Raw genomic sequence first — 23,112 nt, forward strand, 5'->3', positions numbered from 1 at the left:
TTCAGTCTTTGGGCAAGACAGGCATGGATGCGAAGTAGCTAGCTTAATCAAGACTAAACTACAGTGATGCTGATTATCTGGGGAAATCAGTCAAAAAATAAGGCAAGAATACGACCTGCCCCTTTGAAAGGGAGTCAAGTCTGCCATTCATTGGTCACGTTCACAATTCAGGGGTCTGGCTGGACACCCAGCCGCTATGCAATCAGGTTAGGTCATCACTCATGTACTGCCAGGAGGTGGCGACCATTGTTTACTGATCCATATCTTTGTTACCTCAAGTTAAGACATTATGATGCACTCTACATAAGGATACATCTTAAAACTATCAGGAAACAAACTGGTGCAGAATGCAACAGTCAACTTGGTAAGCAGAGTACCTCGCAACAAGTATATTAAAACTTTTTGCATAAACAGTGGAACCTGACAGAAAAGGTTATTTTACCTCTGTTTGGCACTGGTGCAGTCACTACTGCAATACTGTGTCTAGTTTGGGTGCTCACAATTCAGGAAGGATGTTGATAAATTGAAGAGAGTTTAGAGAAGAGCCACAAGAATAATTAAAGGATTAGAAAACATTCTTTACAGTGAGACACTCAAAGACTTCATCCTATTTAGTTTAACAAACGGGGTAAGGAGTGACTTGATTATAGTCTATAAGTATCTACATTGGGAACAAATATTTAATAATGGGCTCTTCAACCTAGCAGAGAAAGATAGAACACGATGCGGTGGCTGGAAATTGAAGCTAGACAAATTCAGACCATAAATGATGTATAAATTTTAACTGCGAGAGTAATTAACCATTAGAACAATTTATCAAGGGTCATGGTAGATGCTCCATCACTGACAATTTTTAAATGAAGGCTAGATATTTTTCTAAAAGATCTGCTCTAGGAATTATTTTGGGGCAGTTCCCTGGCCTGTGTTACACAGGAGGTCAGATTTGATCACAAGGTCCCTTTTGGCCTTAGAATCTATGAACTTCTGCTCAGCTGGGAATCCCATAAGCATTGGTGCTGATAAATATAAGGTGTTGGTTTGACACAAAGCTCAAACAGTTTTGAATCTACCTACCTGTGACCACCTCTCTCTCTCTCGCTGCACCTCCCCACCCCAATGAAGGTCAGAAGAGATTTTCAAGCTGAAGCCCCATTAGGAAGGAGTTGTTGACTAGGTGTTCTCTGTGAGAGCTTCTGGACTTTTGCATTTAATTCTTACAACCGTCCATAATACTTCAAAACTTGGGGACCTTGACAGCAAACCACAAAGCTAAACTTCCCCAGGCATTTGAACTGCTGGAGATGGAATTATAATGCACTGTTATATTTGGGTATCAGTTTTTATTGTACTTTTAAATAATGAGGACATCTTGTCCTTGTTTTAACATATTGTATAAATCCAAATAAATAAATATAGATAAGTGAGCATCAATTTCCTCCCTAAATTTAGTGGTCAAAATCATGTTGTCTTACCTACTGGAAACTTATGTTTGTACACCAATATAAACTTCTAAGATGGCCCTCCTGTAGAGGTTAGTTCCAAAGAACATTTGTATTTATGCTTCAAAATGTTTATTTTTTAGTAGACCACAGCATGAGATTAATGCATGTCGGTACACTTGCTGCAAAAAACACAACCACATCATCAGTTTTAGGAGTCCTTTGTAGCAGAAACGTCCCAAGCACAGGAATTTCCACAATCCTAATTCATTTACTCCCTTCTGTACCAAACTCCCTCTTGACAAGGTGAATAAAAGTTAAGCTAGAAACTGTGGAAAAAAGTAGATTCAGTTGTAATGGTATTTTAGAAGCAAGAAACAGCAAACACACATCAGAAAATTACAAGTGTATTAAATCTGACTCTCTGCTATATAGAGAGTCAAAATATGCAAACAACCTAAAGCAATAAGGTACAGTATTTCAGTAAAAGTTACCAAACACCAGAATTGTCCTATATGCACTCAAAATAAACAGCAGGCTTCTGTACAACAAAAGACATTTCTAAGAGACTGTGAGCAATTCCTCACAGAAGTGTCAATGTTTTCCTTTTCATAAAAAAGTAAAGGAGATGAAGAAGATAAACTAAATAAACTGTATTGAGCAGATCTTTCTCTTTGGAACCTTTTCCTGCAGTAAAACCTGAAATTCTCCTTACACAACCACCACCATAAACTTTACTTCAGCTGTTAATATATTTATATGAAAAACTAATATTGATTATCTCAACAACAGTTTTGCAAACAGTAGATGAGATCAAAAAGATCTAAAATGAGGGGACATCTGCCCAGCAAAAGTAAACTACAAAATTAGATGCGGCATTTCCAAAAAATCCCAGAAAACCCAACAAAACAAATGAGGAGCACAGCCATCTCACTTAACATAAGAACTGCCCTACTGGGTCAGACCAAAAGTCCATGTAGCCCAGTATCCTGTCTTCTGACAGTGGCCAATGCCAGGTGCCCCAAAGGGAGTGAACAGAACAGGTAATCATCCAGCGATTCATCTCCTGTCGCCAATTCCCAGCTTCTGGCAAAACTTGAATAAGGTACCAAAAGAAAGTTACGTCTTAGAAAACTAAGCATTATCACAGTCACAGCACACGCACTTAGGACTCCAGTAGATAAAAAATACGTCCCATTACAAAAGGAAGAAGGGAGTAACCAGAATAAGACCATTACTATGCCATTGCAAACTGCAGGTTAGAGGGAGTAGGACCCTGACCCTGAAGGTAATCTCTACCAGGAAGCCAGCCCAAGGAAGTCTGGGCCGTAGCTTAACAACACCCATTACAGATGCTCTGAAAATAATTTTGTTTTTGTGTTACATTTGTCTCCTTTGCTTGCAAGCAAAATATCATGCTTTAAAGAATCTTAGAACCAAACCTATAAAGCCATCACAGATAGAGTTAGTGGTAGGATACTGGTCTTGTCTGCAGACACAAGAAAACTGTAATTATATATGCGAATTATATAACTTGTAAACCCTCAGAACAGCATCCAAGAGAGATGAAAAATAAATACCAGAAGAAAAATTTAGGAACTGGAAAACCTATTGAAGCAGAATTTACTTTGCAGAGTTAACTACTGACCGACTGGAAAGTGGAACTGTGCGTTTGCACTTGTTTGTGAGACTGTCGATTATGAGAAACCCCAACTATTTCCCTAATCTTAATTCACTACACTGATCCTACAGAGAGCATAGATTACTTTAAAACATGGTTCACCCTCCTGCATCTGGAAATAGAAAAATGTTTGCAGGAGACAGATTAAATGACAAAGCCTCCATCAATCCCACATATACTCACACACAAAGATCCCTTGTTTTTTTCCCTTGTTGCTTAGGCGGCGGTGACCGGCAGGGGGAGTGCCTTTTCAATTGTTACACGTCCACTTCGGCAGAGGGTCCCTCAGTCGTCGACGGTCTTCGGCGGCGGGTACTTCCTTCTTTGGCAGCAAGGTTTATTACCCACCGCCAAAAAGCCGCCGAAGACCGTCAGCGACTGAAGGGCCCTCTGCCGAAGACTCGGACAGGTGAGTGTAACAATTGAAAAGGCGTACCCCCTGCGGCGGTCCCGATATTTTGGAATTCTCACCTGGTCACCCTACTTAGCTCCATTAGCCCCTTAACCAACACAGGATAATGAAACGAACCTCCTTCATAATGCACTTTGAGATCTATTGATGAAAAGCACTATAGAAAAACTAAGTTTTAATACTACTAACCAGCTCTCGCAGCGCTGGCGGCGCGACTACACTCGCGCTTCACAGTGCTGCCACGGCAGTGCTGGGAAGTCCCGAGTGTAGCCAAGGCCTTAAAGAGGCAACAGCTCCTACCATCACTGCATCAACACAGGTGCAGAGGAAAAGCTGTTCAGCCTGAATTTTTTAATGAAAACCCATATATTGTAAACAGTGGGGGTCTGCAGTGATGGTGATTTTGATTTATTACAGTTTTAAATGGAGCCTCAAAAAATCATAGGAATCCCATCTACAATCAGAGAAGGAGAAAATACACTTTGTAACAAACGTTCTCAAACGTCAATTCAGTGTGAACCCTGTCTTATTAAAGAGTTCTGCTTGTAGATTTTTAAGGCCAGACCATTTAGATTCCCTAGTCTGACCTCCTGCATAACATATGCCAAATAACCTTGCCCCATAACTTCTGCTTGAGCCAGAGTTCTCTTTTAAAAAGACAAAGTCTTGATTTAAGGACATCGAGTGATAGATAATCTATCACAGGCCACCTCCCTGCCCAATCACGATCCCCATTCATGATCAGGCTACATCTATGTGGCAACTACCACTGATCATATTATTTTCCCCATACTACTTGGAATATTTATGTATTCCATTTTAACTATTAAATGCAGTAGAGATATTTTCTCCTTAGCAAAAGATCTTTATCTCACATTCCTTTCCATCTATTCTGTTTCTCTCTCCCAACTGCACATGTTCAGCAGACTGTTCCCCTTCTTCCTCTGTCCCTTGCACCTGTTGCCTGATTCCCATCCTCTTGGATATTCCCCTTCCACTAGAGAACCTTAGCCCTCCTGGTGGTAGCCCTAAAAGCAGCGGTTTCCTCTCCTATGGAGCAGTGGTCCCTAATGGTGGCAGCAATGCTTCCTTTAGTGATGAAAAAGCTTTACTAATTTGCACTTGTTTGCCCTGCAGAGCAATAAGAACAAAAAAGAAAAAGATTGACTATATGAACAGAAATGTTAATTAAGTTCTAACTGAATGGTCATATTCTGTGGCCTCAGTTTCACCTGTGCAAACTAATGAAGAGAATAAGGTTGCACAGGTATAACTGGGAAGAGAATCTGGCCCACTAAATCTTTATTACTGAAGATACGGGAGCCAGAAAAAACACAGCATGACTTGGATCTCAGAGTGAGTTTGCTGGGCTGGAGGACAGCAAAAGTATTTGTGTATGTAAAACAGCATATATTTAGGGTTGGAAGGATTAGAATTATCAATAAATGTTGATAATTGTCCATTTCACCGTACATACACCAGCGGACAAAAATATTTCCATCAATGATAACTGAAATTTACATATAGACAAAGAAAAAATGGTGCTTGAGAACTCAAGAGTTTGATTTTCAAGGCCATTTTCTTTGTATATTTTATCATATGTTGGCAATTTTTACTTTTTCAATTTCAACATCTACTGTTATTAATTATCTGACCCACCGTAATTTTATGCAACTGTGATAAAAGCTGAATTGATAAAAATTGAAAAAAGCTTAAATACAAATATATCTGTCAAAATTATTTTAAAAAATTGATTTCTGCCATGCCTACACATAGTTGATCTAGACATCACTGAGACCAATCTGTAAACTCATAATGCCATTTGTATAGTCAATTTTCATACTGGAACTGCACTTTCAAACATATGCATAGGCAGGAAAGTAGCAAACTTTTTTGATAATCTTTGCTTATCAAGACCCATTAGCTAAAATAGGTACATTTCCCTCTCAAGGATGGAAGCAATTTTAAAACATTCTAAAAAAATCCACACATTTCTCAGATGACTATATCTTTCTCCTCTAAAAACCCACTTTGAGTCATTTTAGAATGAGACATTACGTAAATTGCACTTGTGTGTCTACCCTATTACAGCTCTATGACACTTAGGGATCACCTGGACCATCTCCTATGCATCCCAAGAAGTGGGCTGTAGTCCACGAAAGCTTATGCTCTAATAAATTTGTTAGTCTCGAAGGTGCCACAAGTACTCCTGTAGTTTTTTTGAAGACCCCCTAAGTTAGAGATTTATTTTATTATTATTATTATTTTACAAGTACAGAGCATTTCCAGGAAAACCGAGCAGTCTGCAATCAAGGAAAATTGTATAACTGATCCATATTCCTTGCAGAAACTGTCAAACAACTTATGTCCCTGCCACGCCAACCTCTCTTCTATATCCCACGGGATACTTTTTCCTTCCCATTGTTTCTCTCTCCCTCCCCCCCCCCATTAAACACGCATTGCTTTGTGAAATCCCAGTGGAGTTGTGAGGAAGCCTGGGAGGCTCAGGGAGGATTTTAGAGACGAGGGGGGAGGGCACCAAAAGCGGGTGCAGTGTGAGAGGCGGGGAGTGTTCAGTCAAAACAAGGGCTCTCCAACCCCACCCCAGCGCTGACAGCTCCCAGCTCACGGGGGGGGGGCGGCTGTTTCCCGGACCGGCTCCGTCCCTCTCCCCCTTCCCACGGCGGGGGACCCCACGCCGAGCACAGGGCCGGGGCGTTAGGCTCCCCTGCTCTGTAATACCATTGACAAGCCAGGGCCCGGCACACCCAGCAGCACCGCCCGGGCCGGGCCGGGCCGGGCCGGGCCGGGCCCGAGACTCTCCGAGCGACGCCTCCAGCCCGCCGGCTGAGGTACCCGGCCCGGGCCCTCCGCCGCCTACTCCCTCCCAGCCACCCCGCGCTTCGGGAACGCGGCCCGGGCCCGGCCAGCAGCACCCCCCGGAGGGGCTCGCAGTAGAGCCGCCCCCTCCCCCCGCCAGCCAGGAGCCCGGTACCTGCGGCCGCTCCGCCGCCGCCGCCCGCCCCACGGCTACCGCCAACGCGCCGCCGCCGCCGCCTCACGTAGCGTCCGGGTCCCCCACCGCCGCCTGGGCCGGGCCCGCCCCCGCCGCGCGATCGCTTCCGGGAGTGTCGGCCCGTCTCCTTCCTGCCATCGCAGAGGGCGCTCCCGCCCCGCCAGCAACGGCGGCGCGTCACCCACCTGGCTGCCCCGCCCGCCAATCAGGGCGCGGGGAGGGGCCGTCCGGGCCCCGCCCCCTTCCTCCAAGCGCCGCGGAGCGCCCTTTGTTGTCGCTCGAGGCGTGCGCGGGGGGGGGGGGGGGGGTGGGCCGCAGCGACGGGCGCGCGCCGAGGGCGCCAGCGCGTTCCACAGCCGCACGCTGACGGGCAGACAGTGCACGCGCTCACACGAGGGCGGAGCGCGGCCGCGCTGACGGCCCTCAGGCGGCTGCCCGGCCGCTTTAGGAGAAGGGGGCGGAGCCTCCGTGACACGCCCTTTCCCCACCCCTTTGTTTGCGTGCCCCGCCCTCCCACGGGGGCCATTACAGCCGGGGGGGGGGGGGGGGGAAGAAGAGAGGGATCCACACTGCATTGTCCCTCCCCCATAGCCAGGGGTCCTGACCCAGCCCCCACTCCTGGGCTCCTCCCACCCCCCCCTACAGGGGACCAGGCCTACCCTAGGGGTCACATTCCCACATCTCTCCACATTAAGGTGACCAGACAGCAAATATTAAAAATCAGGACAGAGGTGGGAAGGGGGGGAGGGGGGGAGTAATAGGAGCCTATATAAGAAAAAGACCAAAAAATCGGGACAGCTGGTCACCCTACTCCATATCCTCCCCTCCCCCCCCCCAGGGGACTGTCCCACATCATACCCCACCCTGTCTGACATTCCTACACACAACCATCACCCTATCCAGCAGCAGCTGTACCCCTACCTGAAACACCTGCACAGGCCCCTTAGGTGAGGGCCGTTCATGCAGCCCTACCCATAGTGGTGGGTCTGCCCCTCACTCTGAGTATCACTGCCTGAGCCCCTGGGAGCTGCTCACCCATGCTGTGTCAGCAACAGCAACCACTTCCACATAACTGAGACTGTAAGGACTTGCCTCAAAAGTAAAGCACTGACAACACATGACCCTGAAATTACGCTGTTTGCTAATAGGCATTTGGAGTCAGGGATTTGAGAGTCAATGTCCTTTAAATGAAAACACATTCAACATAGAAGTCATTGAGAAACACACATGGAACTTACACTTTTTTAAAAAAAGTTAACATTTAAAAAGTTACCAAAGGGACTATGGTTTTATCAAATTACGGCATTCGATGCAGGTAGACAACCACTACAAAAGGGTGTATAGAAGAAGGTTTTAGAGATAACAATACAATAGCAGAAAAAGCTTTTTTCCTTTAAAACTTTGGAAGGAATAGTACTAAAAACTCCTCAAGTTGATCCAGGCTTCCTCAAAAACAATAAAAAAGTATTTTAATCTGCACTGAAAAAAAAAAGTCACACTTGCGTAAATGCACTTTTACAGAAAGGAATGTCAACTTCATATATTCATCAACTTGATTCAAAAAATTAATATCCAGAGTTTACTAGGAATCGCTCATGCAAGGCACAAAGGTAGCAACTGTCTTTCAAGAGACAAAAGAATGAGACCTTGGGTTTGAGCTGATTTCTGGTACCTTTTTCAAAAAAAGGCTTAAAGCTGCATGATGATAAAGGAAAGTACCAGATGCCATTCCTACCCATCAAGAACAGTAAACAGAGAGCATTTTCTCTTTTACAGTCTGCTTCAGTGCACTGTACTGGTTCAAGAGCATATGCAGGTGCAGAAGATAACTGAAATAGGCAGTCATGATTCACAGAAGATGACAACAATAGGGACAGATTAGAGGCACAGAATGTACTCATGGGTAACCAACCGGTCCTCCTAGCAAAACCCAGGGTTAGCCAGAAATAAGCAATACAACAACAAAATACTTAACATCTTCTCCCCCCATTCAGTGTGAATAAAGTAAACAATGGGGAGGAAGGTTGGTGTGTCTTTTTTGAGAGTGGGACAACCACTTAACATTTTGGTGCTTTGACCAAAACCTATAGTCAATCACAGAGAGGAAATAATATATCCAAAAAAGCTGTCTGAGCTCAAGAAATATCAGACTAGATTACTCTGGCTTTCCATAAGGTAGAAAGTGTGCAAATGTAAGAGGAAGAAAATCATGATACCCTTCACGCATACTTGACATTTAAATCAATCCAGATTAGTTTTTTCCAAACATTTTGTATAAGTGGATCCCACATCCTCCACCAGTATTTGGGAGCCAAAAGATTCAGCAAATTAAAGCTTTTTCCTCGGTAGCATATCTTTTTTTATCTTCTGTTTTATGCTGAATAAGATATTTCCTGCTAAATGTCCAACATCCATGCTATGCTACAGAAGGTCAGTTCCTCCCTATTCCTCCAAAAATGAAAAAACTAGCTTGGATGCTGTGGAAAATGGATATTTTTTGTGTTGAATCAGGACCAATGAGCGTGACCTCCCTTGTTCTAGCAACCTAATTCCAGCAATGATTAATAATACAAGACCATTAGTTACCCAGATCTCTTGCTCTGCATGAGACTGACATACCTCAGACATATCTGTTGCATTTGAATAAGTGTTTTTTTACTCACGAAAGCTTATACCCAAATAAATCTTAGTCTTTAAGATGCCACCGGACTCCTTGTTGGTTTTATACCTCAGAAAAGTAGACCCGCTCCGTTTGGAAAATTGAGGTCCTGATCTAACATCCACTGAAGTAAACAGAAGGATTTCTATTACGGAGTTGGCATCCTGCAGCAAACCCACCACAGTAAAGAATCCTGAACTCATTTGTATCTGTACAGTAACAGTTACTTCCATAGACTCGAGCAACGGACCAGTCTAGCTATTCACAGATTCTAAAGCCAAAAGGGACCATTGTGACCATCAGGTTTGACGCCTGTATAGCACAGGCCAGAGAATTTCCCCAAAATAATTTCTAGAGCAGATCTTTTAGAAAGACATCCAATCTTGATTTAATAATTGTCAGTGATGGAGAATCTAGGAACTAGGGATGATTTGGTGGAAAAGAAACTTCAGATAGAGCAGAAGTCCATACGTATATTCAAAATACTTGTTCATTCACTTCCACTGCATTATGGGGAAAAAATCTCTGAAGTAATGACAATCTACTGTCTACATTCAAAGGATTATAGCATTACAATCTTTGGTTAAGACATTGATAGCCGTAGCCATTATAATACTCAATATCTGTGGTGCAGTGGAAAGGGTTCTTTTCAAGTACTCTCAGTGAAGGTCTGACTCCAGATTTCTCTAACTGGTACCCATATAATTTGTAAAAATTAAACACAGAAAGTACTTGTGGGAGAGAGAGCGAATGCATTGGATGGATTCCTGTTCTGTGACCATTTTCTGGGGGTAGTTAAAAATAATCTCACAGCAAAAAGCTATTTTCTTGCTCCTGTCTGATTTACAGATTCCCCCATTCCACTGTTCTATTAGGCAGAGCTATTATTTCCCTCTACTCTTACACTGAAGAAGAGGTAGCTGTGAAAAAATGGCTGACAGACACGTCTCCCCACTTGACCTAAGGAAGGAAGTGTCATTTTGGAAAGAAACCAACAAAATGTTTGAGATCATTGCTTCTTTGAAGCCCTCCTAAAGTCTATTCTTCAGGTCAACTAGATAAAGGCTGACCACTGTGCAACAAGAGAGCATCACTGCTTGCTCTGTGGCATTTTCCCAAGTCACTGCCAAGATGCCGGATGGTGACCTCTGGTTAGGGACTCCTCTCGAGTATTGGTGTAGTGCAAAGTAACGAGTGCTGATAGCAGCCACTGACGATCAACACCAGGGCTTTAAAACCAGCCTGCTGCCACAGTGATTGGGCTTTTTTAAGCCTGTCTTTGCAATCATTCTCCCCAGCTGAATGCTGCTGGACTTCATGCTTCACTCCTCCTGCATTCCCAACACTCTATAGCAGCCTGGCACCTGGCCAGGCAGCCTTCTCCCTCAACTCCTTTCTGGTGACTGGAGATGGAGAACCTTGCAGGGAGCTCTCGGCAAGACCTGACTCCCCTGGCAGCTGCTAATGAGCATTTGCCACCATGTAGTGCTGCTGCCAGTCTCAATGGGAACCAGTGGTACCTATGCTAGACAAGGAGGAAGGGGGCTGTACTATGCAATGGACACCAGGAAGGCAAGGAGCTGACCTGACATTGCAGAGAAACTGCTTATTCCCCTCCAAGCAGGGTTGTGACAATTTAATGGTCCTCCCCAACTCTCCCAACCTACAGGGTTTATTGGGGGTTTCCATTTTTTTGAACTTCTAGAATACTCTGACATTTACAAACCACAGCAATCTTGCATATTGACCTCCTCCCCGACCGTCCCTGACAAAGGGGACAAGTGAGGGAAAAGAGGGAGCTAATGTGTAAACATTCAAATTCTTGTTTCTCCTCCCCACATATTTGTGGGACTTTCGGGGAAGGGGAGAATAAAGTACCAGAGACCGTTCCTAAAACAACAAAATTAAAGCCCCAATATAATTAGATCTCAAAATGCTGCCTGAAGAAAGAAGGGGAGCTACATAAGATAACTGACATTGTCTTATAAAGAGGTAACTTCTACTGACTCGACTAGTGGGGTTTTGAGCTGAATCAATAGGCACCTGATCGTATCAAAGCACATCTGTGCTCTGATTGTATGGATAGTGAAATGAAACTAAGTCAGTCTAGACTTCCAAGTTTCCACAGCAGCACATTCTTTTCTTGTTCCCCTTTCTCACAATGCAGTATTCCACATGATGGTTTGTTGGGACATCCCCTACAATCCATTGGCATCACATCATTTTGATTCACAACATGAAGAACACAGCAATGAGCTATGAGAACTGGGAGCATTTAAGTATCAGAGGGTAGCCGTGTTAGTCTGTATCCACAAAAACAACGAGGAGTCCGGTGACACCTTAAAGACTAACAGATTTATTTGGGCATAAATTTTCATGGGTAAAAAATGCACTTCTTCAGATGCATGGGAGCATTTAAGTCAGTGTTCCCTAAACTGTGGAGCCTGAAGGACTAGCTGAGAGGATGCAGATGATGTATAAATTAAGAGGTGAGGATGAGAATGGTTTAGTTTTCTTGAAAGGTGGCTTAGCTTTCAAAAGTTTTGGGAAACATTGACTTAACAGATCGCTTTCCCTACGTTCCCATTCAGGAAAGCATTGTACAACAATACAAAGATGTTTATATTGATCAGTAAACCAAGACATGCACATCCTGCCTCTTGCAGAATACATACCAAACGTTGAATGTGCTTCAGTCTAATGTAAAAAAAAAAAACAAAACAACCCTGTAATTTTCACTAGCTATATACAATATTTCCTAATCCTCCCACTCCCGGGGAACATTACTAAACAATATTTTTAAAAATGTCTTCACCTTTCAAAGCACAAGCCAATGAAACCTGCCTCTTTGACACAGGTAAGTCATTTAATTTAGAAAGATGTACAAAACAGCCTTTTCATTTACAGACCCAAGTCATTTTATGGGACAGAAATAGTTCAGCACTACACTGTACTGAAATGTCAGAACACTTAATAAGTCAAGTGAAGACATAAGGTGCCAGAAGCTACTGTTATAGACACAATCTCATCTTCCAAGTCTTCCATCATTTCTTTCAAGACAAATGTTTTTTCTTCCCTCAAGGTTTCTTTTCACATCGGTAAATGTTACTCTTCGATTGCCACATTCTTACTCAAGCAGTTCCAAGAAAAATCAGTATAGATGTGGTGGAGGGGAAAATATCCTGGTAGTTAGTAGGATTTTAAACTATTTTAACTGTTTTTCTATATCATTCTTGGTCTGTTCTTTATCAAATCCATTTTCTTAAAAACAAAAAACAAAGAAACAAAAAAAGTCCTGCGTACTACATGCATCCACCGATTTGGGGTGCTCAAAATCCACAGGACTGGGCCATAGAACTTGGGCTCAAACAGCATTGTCAGTTATTTTCCCACTTTCTTTCAGTAAAAAACTCTTTATATTATAGGTAAAGTGAAGTGAGCTTCAGAAACTAATTAGTAAACTAAAAATAACCCTCAAACAGCTATATCTACGCAACACTGCATATCTCTATCTTCCAGAGAGTCTGGAACAACAACTAACTCCCTCCATGTCTTTTATGAGAAATAAATATAGAGAGAGTTAAGGTTGGGTGAAACTAACAGAATTTCCTGACTTTTGGACATACATACATTTTTATATACACATATACACACACATACATACACACACACACACTGCTATTTCAATCACCCAGAAGTCAGGAAATTCTGTTAAAGTTTCACCTAACCTTAACTCTTCCCCATAGTGCATAACAACATCCTAGGGGTTGGTTTTATTAAAAAAGGAATTCAAAATGAAACAACTCAAAATACAACCCAAGCCTTTTCTCTATTCTTGGCTACTCTCAGCTCACAACCATGGTCTTCTCTTTCTCTTGAAAAAAGAAGAACAGGAGTACTTGTGGCACCTTAGAGACTAACAAATTTATTAGAGCATAAGCTTTCGTGGACTACAGCCCACTTCTTCGGATGCATATATATTTGCATCCGAAGAAGTGGGCTGTAGTCCACGAAAGCTTATGCTCTAATAAATTTGTTAGTCTCTAAGGTGCCACAAGTACTCCTATTCTTCTTTTTGCGGATACAGACTAACATGGCTGTTACTCTGAAATCTTTCTCTTGAGTGACTCCCATCTCCCTTATATTCGGACAGGGTGAGGAGCACTTGTAACAGAGTCAATGAAACATGCAACATTTTCTAGCGGATCATCACCTGGTAACAGAAGGATTCTCAGGCATACACTGCCAGACAGCAAGCACCTACTGAAGACCATTATGTTCCCATCTGTTGAGGGTTCAAAGCTAGCATCCAGCAACTGATACAACCACCAACCCAGGTCACAGGTAACAGGTGAACATTAAAACTCCTGAGCTTTTACATCTGTGTGTAAACTCCATTCTAGTAACATTTCCAAAATCCAACCAGTAAAAACAAAAAAAAACCGTGGAGGATATCCAAAATTAAAATGACAACAGTAGTAAATAGTTCACTACAGCATGCAAGAGGGTCAAATCAATAAATGACCAGCAGAGTACTATCTGCCAGACCTGCGTAGGAAATGGAAAAGGGAAGAGGAAACCCAACAAGAATAGAGTGTCAATTAAGACTTGCAGGAAAAAGATAAGAGGAGCAAAAAAATTAGAGGATGAGTTAAGTAGAACAGGAAGAGCTTTTACAATGATAATTCGGGGGAAGGGTAATACTAGACAGAAAAAAGATACTTAGAATTTATATATTGCTCATCAGTAGATCACAGTGCACCTCACAGGAAGTGGGTAAGTGTCATTATTCCTATTTTACAGATAAATAAGTAGGTTCATTAATAAATTAGGATTCTGAAATGGATTCCTGAACTGCTTTTCCAAGCCTGAGTTATGCACAGCTCTATTGGCTTAAGCCCTGGCCTTGCTCCACCCAGGTAGAATATGGAGGATATTCTTGATTAGACACATTAGAACTTTCTGGTGAAATCTCCATTTCCACACTTTTTTAAAAATGCACAACGAGGAAGATATGGCCCCCAGAAAACTACTTGTTAAGAGCATCTCAGTACCAAAAGATAGACAAACTGAAGCAAGTGCAGGGAAGAGCAATAACAGTTATTTAAGGTCTGGAGAACTTACTCGAAGAGGGATTGAAAGATTAGGTATCACTTGGGAGACATAAGATCTTAGATATTTGAAGGATGTAGGCACCAAGGAGGGAGAGAAATTCATCAGGTGGTATGAAAGGGTATAAAACAGGATTTCATGCTGTTCTCAAGGAAGGGAAAATTTAGTGTGACTAACTGGACACAAGGATAATCAATTCCAATAATAAGATGTATACAACTATAGGAAAGGTTTCCAAAAAAGTGTCAGAAGCCCCACTCCTGAGGACACTTAAAAACTATACAAGATAAAGCACTAGGAAATATTAACATGCAAAAAACTACACTAATACATTAAAATTGGACAGTCAAAGCCACATATAGTAAGGAAAGGCAAAAGTTAAGGTTCCACTGCTAACCCAACTGTGTAGCACTTTCTACATTCTTCATGGTATGCATTTTACAACAAAACAGTAATATATTAACAAATATTTAACTGGAAAAAAGAACTGAAACTACTGCATATGCTCAAAACAGATGAATTACTACTTATGACATCTTAAATTGTATACTGTCCAGCTACACATTTTTCTGGGACTTCAATATTGTAGTAATGTTTTTCAGTAGCATTGTTATTCAGATCTTTGTTTCTTAGAAAAGAAAAGTATGAACAGCTCTTACCTAATGTTAGCATTTAAATACTCTCAATTAGGGGTCAGCTTTGAGGAGGGAGCAGAGCTACACTACTGACAATCCCAAAGTGGTTGGGCTTTTCTAACAAAATGAATAGGACACACACACACACACACACACCTCTGTGTAAGCTTGAAAGCCTGTCTCTTCCACTAATAGAAGCTGAGCCAATAAAAGAAATAATATCACCTGCCTTGTCTCTCTCAGATCCTGCGACCAAACACAGCTACAACTACACTGCAAATAGCACGAAATAGTAAATGCTAACATTTAAATTGCCCTCCCTGGACTTCAGAGTTAACATGCCACTGAGGAGAATGGAGATGACCTTAGACTCTTCCACAAGGAAGACTTGCTGTCCTCTTCACCAAGAGGCAGGAAGATTCTGGGGAGCATGGACACACACAGCCTGAAAGTTTTGGTGCCATGTCTCTTGGTCCTGCGCTGCCAAACTGACATGAGAGGGGTCATGCCACAAAAATGGCAATACAGTGCAAGGTTGCAGTAATTTTTGTGCAGTTTTTCTCTGTGCTGTGGATGCCCCCTAAAGGAAGGGTTGAGGGATGGGAGAAGGTCCTAGAGCAGCACTAGACAGAGAGAAAACCTCATAAGCAACACATCTCTACTAATGCCTCAGGGAGAAGAGAAGTCCCAAAACAGGTATGAAGGCAGCTGCTGGGCCTAGTACACAGACTGCCCTACACCTTTTCTGGATTCTCCAGGAGTGCGCATGCCCTGCGCCTTTTATGGATTCTCCAGGGGGCGGCAGGGGCGGAAAGAGGGTGTGTCTCTGTCAGAAAGCAAACTTATCCAAACACCTCTTTTCCTCCCACCAACAAATAATATAGGGAAAACACTGAAGGCTGCTTTCCAGATTTCTCCAGTGGGATTGTCATATGTATGCATGTGATCTGTCCCTTATTTAGGGCCTGGTTCAGCAGACCGTAATGCAGACAGGCCCACAAGATCAGCATGTCTCAAATGCGGCCACCGTGGCCGCATGCAGCCACCAGGGGCTTTTCTTGCAGCCAGAGACTTCTGGGTGGTTATTGGGGAGAGGGGGGAGAGAAGAAGCAGTGGCCCCTCTCTGGAGACACAAAAGCTAGAGGAGCAGGCAGCCAATGAGTTCCCCACCTTCCCAGGGGTGGTGGGGGTCAGGCTTCAGCCTGGGGTGGCAGGGTCCAGCCATGGGGCTTTGGGCTCCATTCCCCAAGCTCACCACCCCTCCCATCACCTCTGGCCCCGCTTCATTCTCTACTGCCCCATTGCCCCTGGCTCCCGCTGCCTCCGTACCCACCTCCCCATCCAGGGCTCAATTTGTCCCCATAATTGCCAGGGTTGAGTAAGTCTGCTGTGAAAAGGGACATGTGTGTTTGTTAATATCACTTTTCACAGCAGACTTAGTAGCTAGCAAGTCTTTAATAAAATAAGAAGGCAACCAAAAAAGCAAAAAAAAAAAAAAAAAAACCCACAATAAGGAAAAAAGACAAGAATGTGCAAAATGCGTTTCTATTCTGTTTAGGTCCAGTAAAAAATAGAGACAACTGTACATTGTTTTTATTATTGAGTCTGCAAAAAAAATCCTATATAAATAAATTACAATGATTTGGGCATGCATCTGTGCATATTTATTTGTTTTTTCTAAAGTTAATTAAGTATTTTAGGAAAAATTGTCAGAGCAGGCACCAGCAAGAGTTGGTGGCAGCACCCAGAGGCCATCAAAAAATTTGTTGCAAGAACCCCTGCATCAGATTTCTCTCACAGTTTTACTTTTCCCTCCCACTATTCCTGGTTAGTCTATTTGTTTTTAGTTGGGTGTGAAGTGGGGGATTGATAGAAGGGTCAGGTCTCAAGAGATTTCCCAGAAGTAGAGTTTGTACATTACAAGTTGTAGGTTTGAGGACGGTTTGTTTACAAACAAGAACAGTAAGGAATTAAACACATATGTAATAAACAAACAATCATTGTCCAATATCTAAATATTCCCACGTCATTACACAAATTAAACCTCCCTCAACATGCCAGGCCCCAGTGGATTTCTGAAGACTGGATGCTACATTGTTTAAGTAAACCCAGGATGATCATGACAAGCTGCATTTTATGATATGCTTCACCGTGTAAAACAAAAACCCTTGCAAAGACAACGAAAAAAATAAGTAACCTCAAGTCAGGTTGGTCCTGTTCTTTCACTAATATAAGCTGTCTGCAAGTAGGGAGACCACACACTTCATCTTACCTTGGGGTGCATCCTTTTGAATAAAGGGCAAGAAGAAAAAAAACAAATAGCTTTCATAGCCATAAACAAGTTGAATATGGTTGAAATGCACCGTAAAGAACATTCTTCTTGTGTTACGCGTCCAAGGGGACATCACTGTTTGGTTTTAAAACAAAAACAGCAACATTTCTTATAATAAAGGTTCTTTTTTGCAATATTTTCCCCCACATGCACTGATTGAAGAACAGCTTAGACTACAGAATTCTGTTTCTTTAGTAACGACACTTCCAGTCTTAGTCCAAAATCACACCAATCATTCTTATATGAATAGCACATTAACGGTTTAAATATGAATGACTAGTCATTCTAAGAATCAAAGACATTACTAACATGAAAAAATGGGCCTTTGATTTATACATTACACTTCACCCCTCCACCTCCAAAACAGCAATTATTTTAAGACTTGTCTCCATAAGTCATTTTAAAACTGCATATAAAAAGGAAATTATAGTATATCACAGATTCAAGTAAAGATTTTAAGAGAAGTGGCATGCTTCTTTTTGAACCTATAAAGTTAAACAGATTCTTAATATTACCAATAATGCTCTAGCCAATTATTCATTTTTTAATGCAGTGAGGCCACACTTGAAAAATTCTAGTCTTTGGTTTCCTGCTGATCTGATTGAACATGTATTCAAGATTCCTGTGTAGCCAAGTCAACAAAAATCAAATAATTGGGTTGGAAGCCTGGGAATAATTTTCGTTAAATTTGTAACATTCATTCATTCTGTGTTGCACAGAACATTTCCTATGTCACCTGCTTTCCAGGAAATGTATACCAGGATTTGTGGAGAAGCTACTGCAAAATACACATACAAAACTGGCAGTCAGTTGCTATACCGTAAGTTTCTCATATAGTGCCCTGACTGGTGATGTCAGTGTGGGCAGTGTAGGATTTTACTGAGACTTCTGTGCATTAGTTAGCAGAAGTTGAAGATGTGGCCGGCTATCCTGGGGGATTCCTTTTTATATATTATTTAAAAAAAAAAAAACAAAAAAAAAAACACCTTTCTGTATCCAGTCTACTATGAGTAGTATTTCTGCTTGTAAATTAAGGCTAGATCCTGTATTCCTAATTCAAGAGCTATTCCTATCACTATTAACTGGAGTTACCCCCACGTAATGATGGTGCAATCAGGCCTCTCGTTTTCAAACTGATTCACATCAGATCTGGATCAGAATCTAACAGATTAAAAAAATCCCCCCTCCCCCAAACCAAAAATCCCTGAGTTGTCACTTACATGCATTTGTGCTAGAGGATGTATGAAAAAAGGATAAAGTAACAACATAACCAACTTAAAAAAAAAAAAAAAGGCACCACAAATAGGGTTTATGTCCATAAAAAAATTCTATGAAGGGTTATAACACAAAGGAAAGATGTAAATTTAACACATACTTCTCAATGCCATTAACTGAGAACCAGTGCTCTCTCTTCATCCCCCCTGTAAAAATAAAAAGGAGGATGCAGTACACATTGGCACATCAGAAAAGAGCACAGATGTGCATTCTCAGGCGTGTTCACAATTGTCCTGAACAAGCAGCCATTTTCCTACATGATTACCAGTTTCTAAGAAAGTGCAAGGCAGACTGTTCCATATGAGTGCTTAGAAATGGGAGGAACAATCAAAGACACCACTGCATAAGACTGTCATTTGGAGGAAAACGTTTCTCCACGGCACTTCCAAAATGGCACTCTTCATCATGCTCTTTGGAAGAGATCTACTCCACTCAACATGAGGTCTAATCTTGTATAGGATATTTTTGTGTTTTCCCTGAATGCTGTGGAGGTGCCTCACATCCTGTGACTTGGAAATGGTTATGAACCTTTCAGAGTCTAACAAGCTACCTTCCCCGGCTGCAATTTAAACAGCAGCGAATCACCTTCGAAGCAAAACACCTAACTGCTCTTAAAACTACTAACATTTTTAACTACCTCTGGATGTTTTCATCTTTCAGTTTGGTCTCCATTTCCTTGTTACAGATTAAGTAATCTCCCACGAGGTGGTCACTCCTGGGGGCTCACTTTCAACAGCAGAAGGGAGGAGGCAATGTAAAGGAAGTGTTCTGTAACTTAACCGCTAGACATTGGTGCACAGAAAAGGAACTTTATTACCACTGTCTGTTCCCCATCCATGGACCCTCTTGGTGCCAAGAGCACCTGAAGTAGGAGTGAGCTATGAGACTAAAGGAGATGACAGGATCCATTAGATTTAAAACAACCACTGTTACATTGTCTGCCCACAGAAACAGCACCAGTAGGCCCATTGGTGAGTACTGGCTGCATATCGGACACTGAAAGACATCTCCAACTCCAGTAGCCTCCCCTTCCCCGCTCCTCACATGAATCCTCTATGTACCACTCTTTTGTCATTCCATCATTATAAATGCCCTCCAGCCTGGTCAGTTCCTCTCCGGCTGTGCAACTGGTGAACGTGGTCCAAAGAGGACATTAAAGATTCCACACAGAACAAATAAATGTACCAGCTGTAGAAGGCTAAGCTGGGACATTCTCTATGCTTCCTTCTCCTACTCCCATTGAGAACAGATAGACCAGCAGCAGCATGAAGGATAGAACCATCTATAACAAAGCGGAGGAGACAAGATATCAACAGAATTTAAAGCTGTCAGACTAAAATGTCTCTTTAGTTTTAAAGCAGGGGTTCTCAAACTGGGGTCAGGACCCCTCAGGGGGTCATGAGCTATCAACCTCCACCCCAAACCCCGCTTTGCCTCCAGCATTTATAATGGTGTTAAATATAAATTAAAAACACTTTTAAATATAAGGGAGGGGGGGTTCACACTCAGAGACTTGCTATGTGAAAGGGACAGAGGGTCCTGTCATCTTCATCTGAAGAAGTGAGGTTCTTACCCACGAAAGCTTATGCTCCCAATACTTCTGTTAGTCTTAAAAGGTGCCACAGGACCCTCTGTTGCTTTTTACAGATTCAGACTAACACGGCTACCCCTCTGATATGTGAAAGGGGTCACCCGTAAAAAAGTTTGAGCGCCACTGTTTTAAAGGAAGCTCACAAACTTTGAAAATGAAGTCAGGGAAAATAACCAGGCTGACTAAAGAACCAAATGGAATCTTTAGATAATCCTAGCATATTCTGCCGAGCATTTTTGTCTCATATTTGCATAATTCTGAAGAGGCTCACCTGTATCACACCCCTAAAGATTGGCCCATATACTCAGGCCCTCAGATTATACTGAGGGCCATGTAACTAGCAAGACAGACAGGGCTTTGTATGCAAGTGCCCTAGCTAGCAAGACTATGAGTCTACACTTGTACATAATAGCACCACATTAGCGGATATCCTTTAAACTATGCAGTTGAGCAAACAGGCCCCAGTCTAGATTTGAGACGTTCCTACCAAATTCTGTATTTAATTAAACTCTGAATTTAGTATAGTCTCCCATCCCACTCCTATCCAATCAGGAGCTTATATACAGTATTTACAAGTATGACAAAGTACCACTATGTAGTGGCCCATAGCTAATTTACTTTAAAAGGGATATTAACATTTTTAAGGAAAAACACCCCCAAACAATCTGACTTGAGAATGATCCAATCTGAAGTTTTTCTTTTTGTATTCTAAGCATGTATCATTTATAACACTAATCCAAACCCTCCCCCCCAAAAAAACATTTCTAACAAAAATACCAGTGAACATCTTTATTAACTTAAAGCCAGTGCATGAACGTGATCTCTTGCCAAAAGGTTAAGAAAACACTTCCACACTGCCAGGTAGAAATGGATATTTTGAAGCTGCAGTGTGAAAAAATAAGTTCCTGTCTCCAAAACACATGAGATAGGTTGAGAAAACCTACAGCACAGATGGAATATTCTTCCCAGCTCAAACTTCACAAGCCACAAAATGACAGTAATAAGACATTACTGCTGTATATAACAAAGCCAATAGGGGAATCACCACCCATTATTACCTGTGGGTGTCAGTGTGGTAAGCCAGAAAAATTGTGAACAATGAGGGAATGGAAGCAGAAAAAAAATAGATTACAAGGCTAGTGTCTCCTTAATCAACTAAAAGATCATCTTGAGTGAAATATACATTTTTCATAAAAGACCAGAGATATTTCAGATTGTAACATGTATTTCATATAAAGTTAGCTTTTGGCTCTGGAAAACAACCATTAGTCTATAAAAGCAATGCAATCTGCAAAAGAATGACATGCACCTTCCCTAAAGGGGAAATTTACACAGATCTCACCTTGTCACTGTCATCATTACAAATGTGGTCTTGATGGATTGACTGGCATTGGAAGGAAGCACCAGTACTACCTACAAGAGAAAAGGGGAGGGGGGACAAAGGAAAAAAAAAATAATTAGAATTGGAAACCCAATCCCTGGGAATACTAAAAATAAATACAGACAAGTGTAGGAGCCAGAAATTTTTTCACACAGCAGAGAGATTTAGCTGCCAAACATCTATGTCAGACAGCTCTTGTATTTAATTCTGATGATGGGATAAGCAGCAGAGACATTTTTCACTATGTGCCAGAGATATCTTCTCCAAGACTTTTTTAAACATTTAAAACAGAACAAAATTAGTACTTGTTCATTAATCCAAAACAAACATATGCCATAAAGCAGCAAAATACACACGCCAAACATAAGTCAAGAACAGCTACACACATAGTGTTAAGGTAGTGTCCCCCACTACTAGGTAACCCAGTTATTAACACAATGGGTAGTTAACCCTTTGGGGAAGAGATATACTACTTCCTTTTGTTAAGACAAACAACAGACTAGCTAGGACCAAGAGGCAGAGAGAATCCTCATTTTGTTGATAATATTCTTGTTGAGGCTGGAATTTCCCCCCCAAAAGCTTTGTGCAAGTCTTTCCTACCCATGTTCTTGTATGTGGCAGGCTATGGTGCAGATCAACCCTGGCAAGGGCTTAATAGTGCAAGACCACAAGGCTTGTTTATGAGAAGGATGGCAGCTACTGGTTCACCCTAATACGCCTTTATGTGCATAAAAAAAACCACCTTAAATCCTTTTACAGTACAAGCTATGTTTTGTAAAGTCTTATTTATGTCATGCATTTGTTTCCTCCCTGAAAGGGACACAGTAACATCCCCACTAAAGCAATCTGGCCTAGCAAATTGAGAGAAGAGACTCTGCTGATGTTCCCTTTTTATTTTTTGGAGTTTAACAAAGCCAAATTAAAATATGCAACACAGTGGCTGACAACATGCAAGCCCAATTTTATTTTAAACATTGCTCTAATTTACAAGCCCACAAGCACATTCATTTTGCAAATACAAATGAAGGTTGTCAGTTACCCTCTTAGCAAACCAAGGGTAACTCTTTCCCTTCCACTCTCTTCTATACCATCCCTAGTGACATCATTCTAGTATGCCTTACCCAGTCATTTATTTATTTATGGTAAAAGGATTTTATTCCATCAGAACATACCATATTACGGTGCCAAAATATTATCTTTTTGATCACTGACCTAGGCTAAAAGTTTGGTGAAGTTTACTAGTCCCAAAATAATTTGTTCTGATCCAGATAAGTGTTTTATTTCTCATATAGGTCATGACACATAAGCCCATTCAGATTACTGCCTTGACTTTTCCTCCTGTCATCTTCAATTCCAACATGATTTTAGCAGCAGTTTTCAGGAACTGCTGGTGTTAAGAGATACATGCTTTATACCACTGGAAAACTGGGACTCTCAGCTACACTGGGATGGCACAGATGATTGGTTTTTACTTTTTAGCAGTTGCAGTCTGAAGAACTGCGGAGTCAGGTTAGAAACAAAGTAGGCAAAAACCCAACCTGGTAACCAGAATTATTAGACGCCTGAAACAGTTATCAAC

At 41.9% G+C, this 23,112-nt stretch overlaps 1 protein-coding gene across 2 annotated transcripts in view; it reads right to left on the reverse strand.

Annotated features, from left to right (window-relative positions):
- RNF38 (ring finger protein 38) overlaps positions 1-23,112 on the reverse strand; it is a 207,145-nt gene that overhangs the window by 84,632 nt on the left and 99,401 nt on the right. Inside the window, exon 2 of one of the 2 annotated variants that reach the window (XM_054031977.1) lies at positions 21,495-21,565. In XM_054031977.1, coding sequence (XP_053887952.1) covers positions 21,495-21,565 — 71 coding nt within the window. Of the gene's footprint in view, positions 1-6,527; positions 6,579-21,494; positions 21,566-23,112 lie in introns of those variants that run through there. The other variant, XM_054031978.1, reaches the window with a different exon arrangement.

The sequence above is a fragment of the Malaclemys terrapin genome, chromosome 6 (genome assembly GCF_027887155.1).
Source record: "Malaclemys terrapin pileata isolate rMalTer1 chromosome 6, rMalTer1.hap1, whole genome shotgun sequence".
Lineage (NCBI taxonomy): Eukaryota > Metazoa > Chordata > Testudines > Emydidae > Malaclemys > Malaclemys terrapin.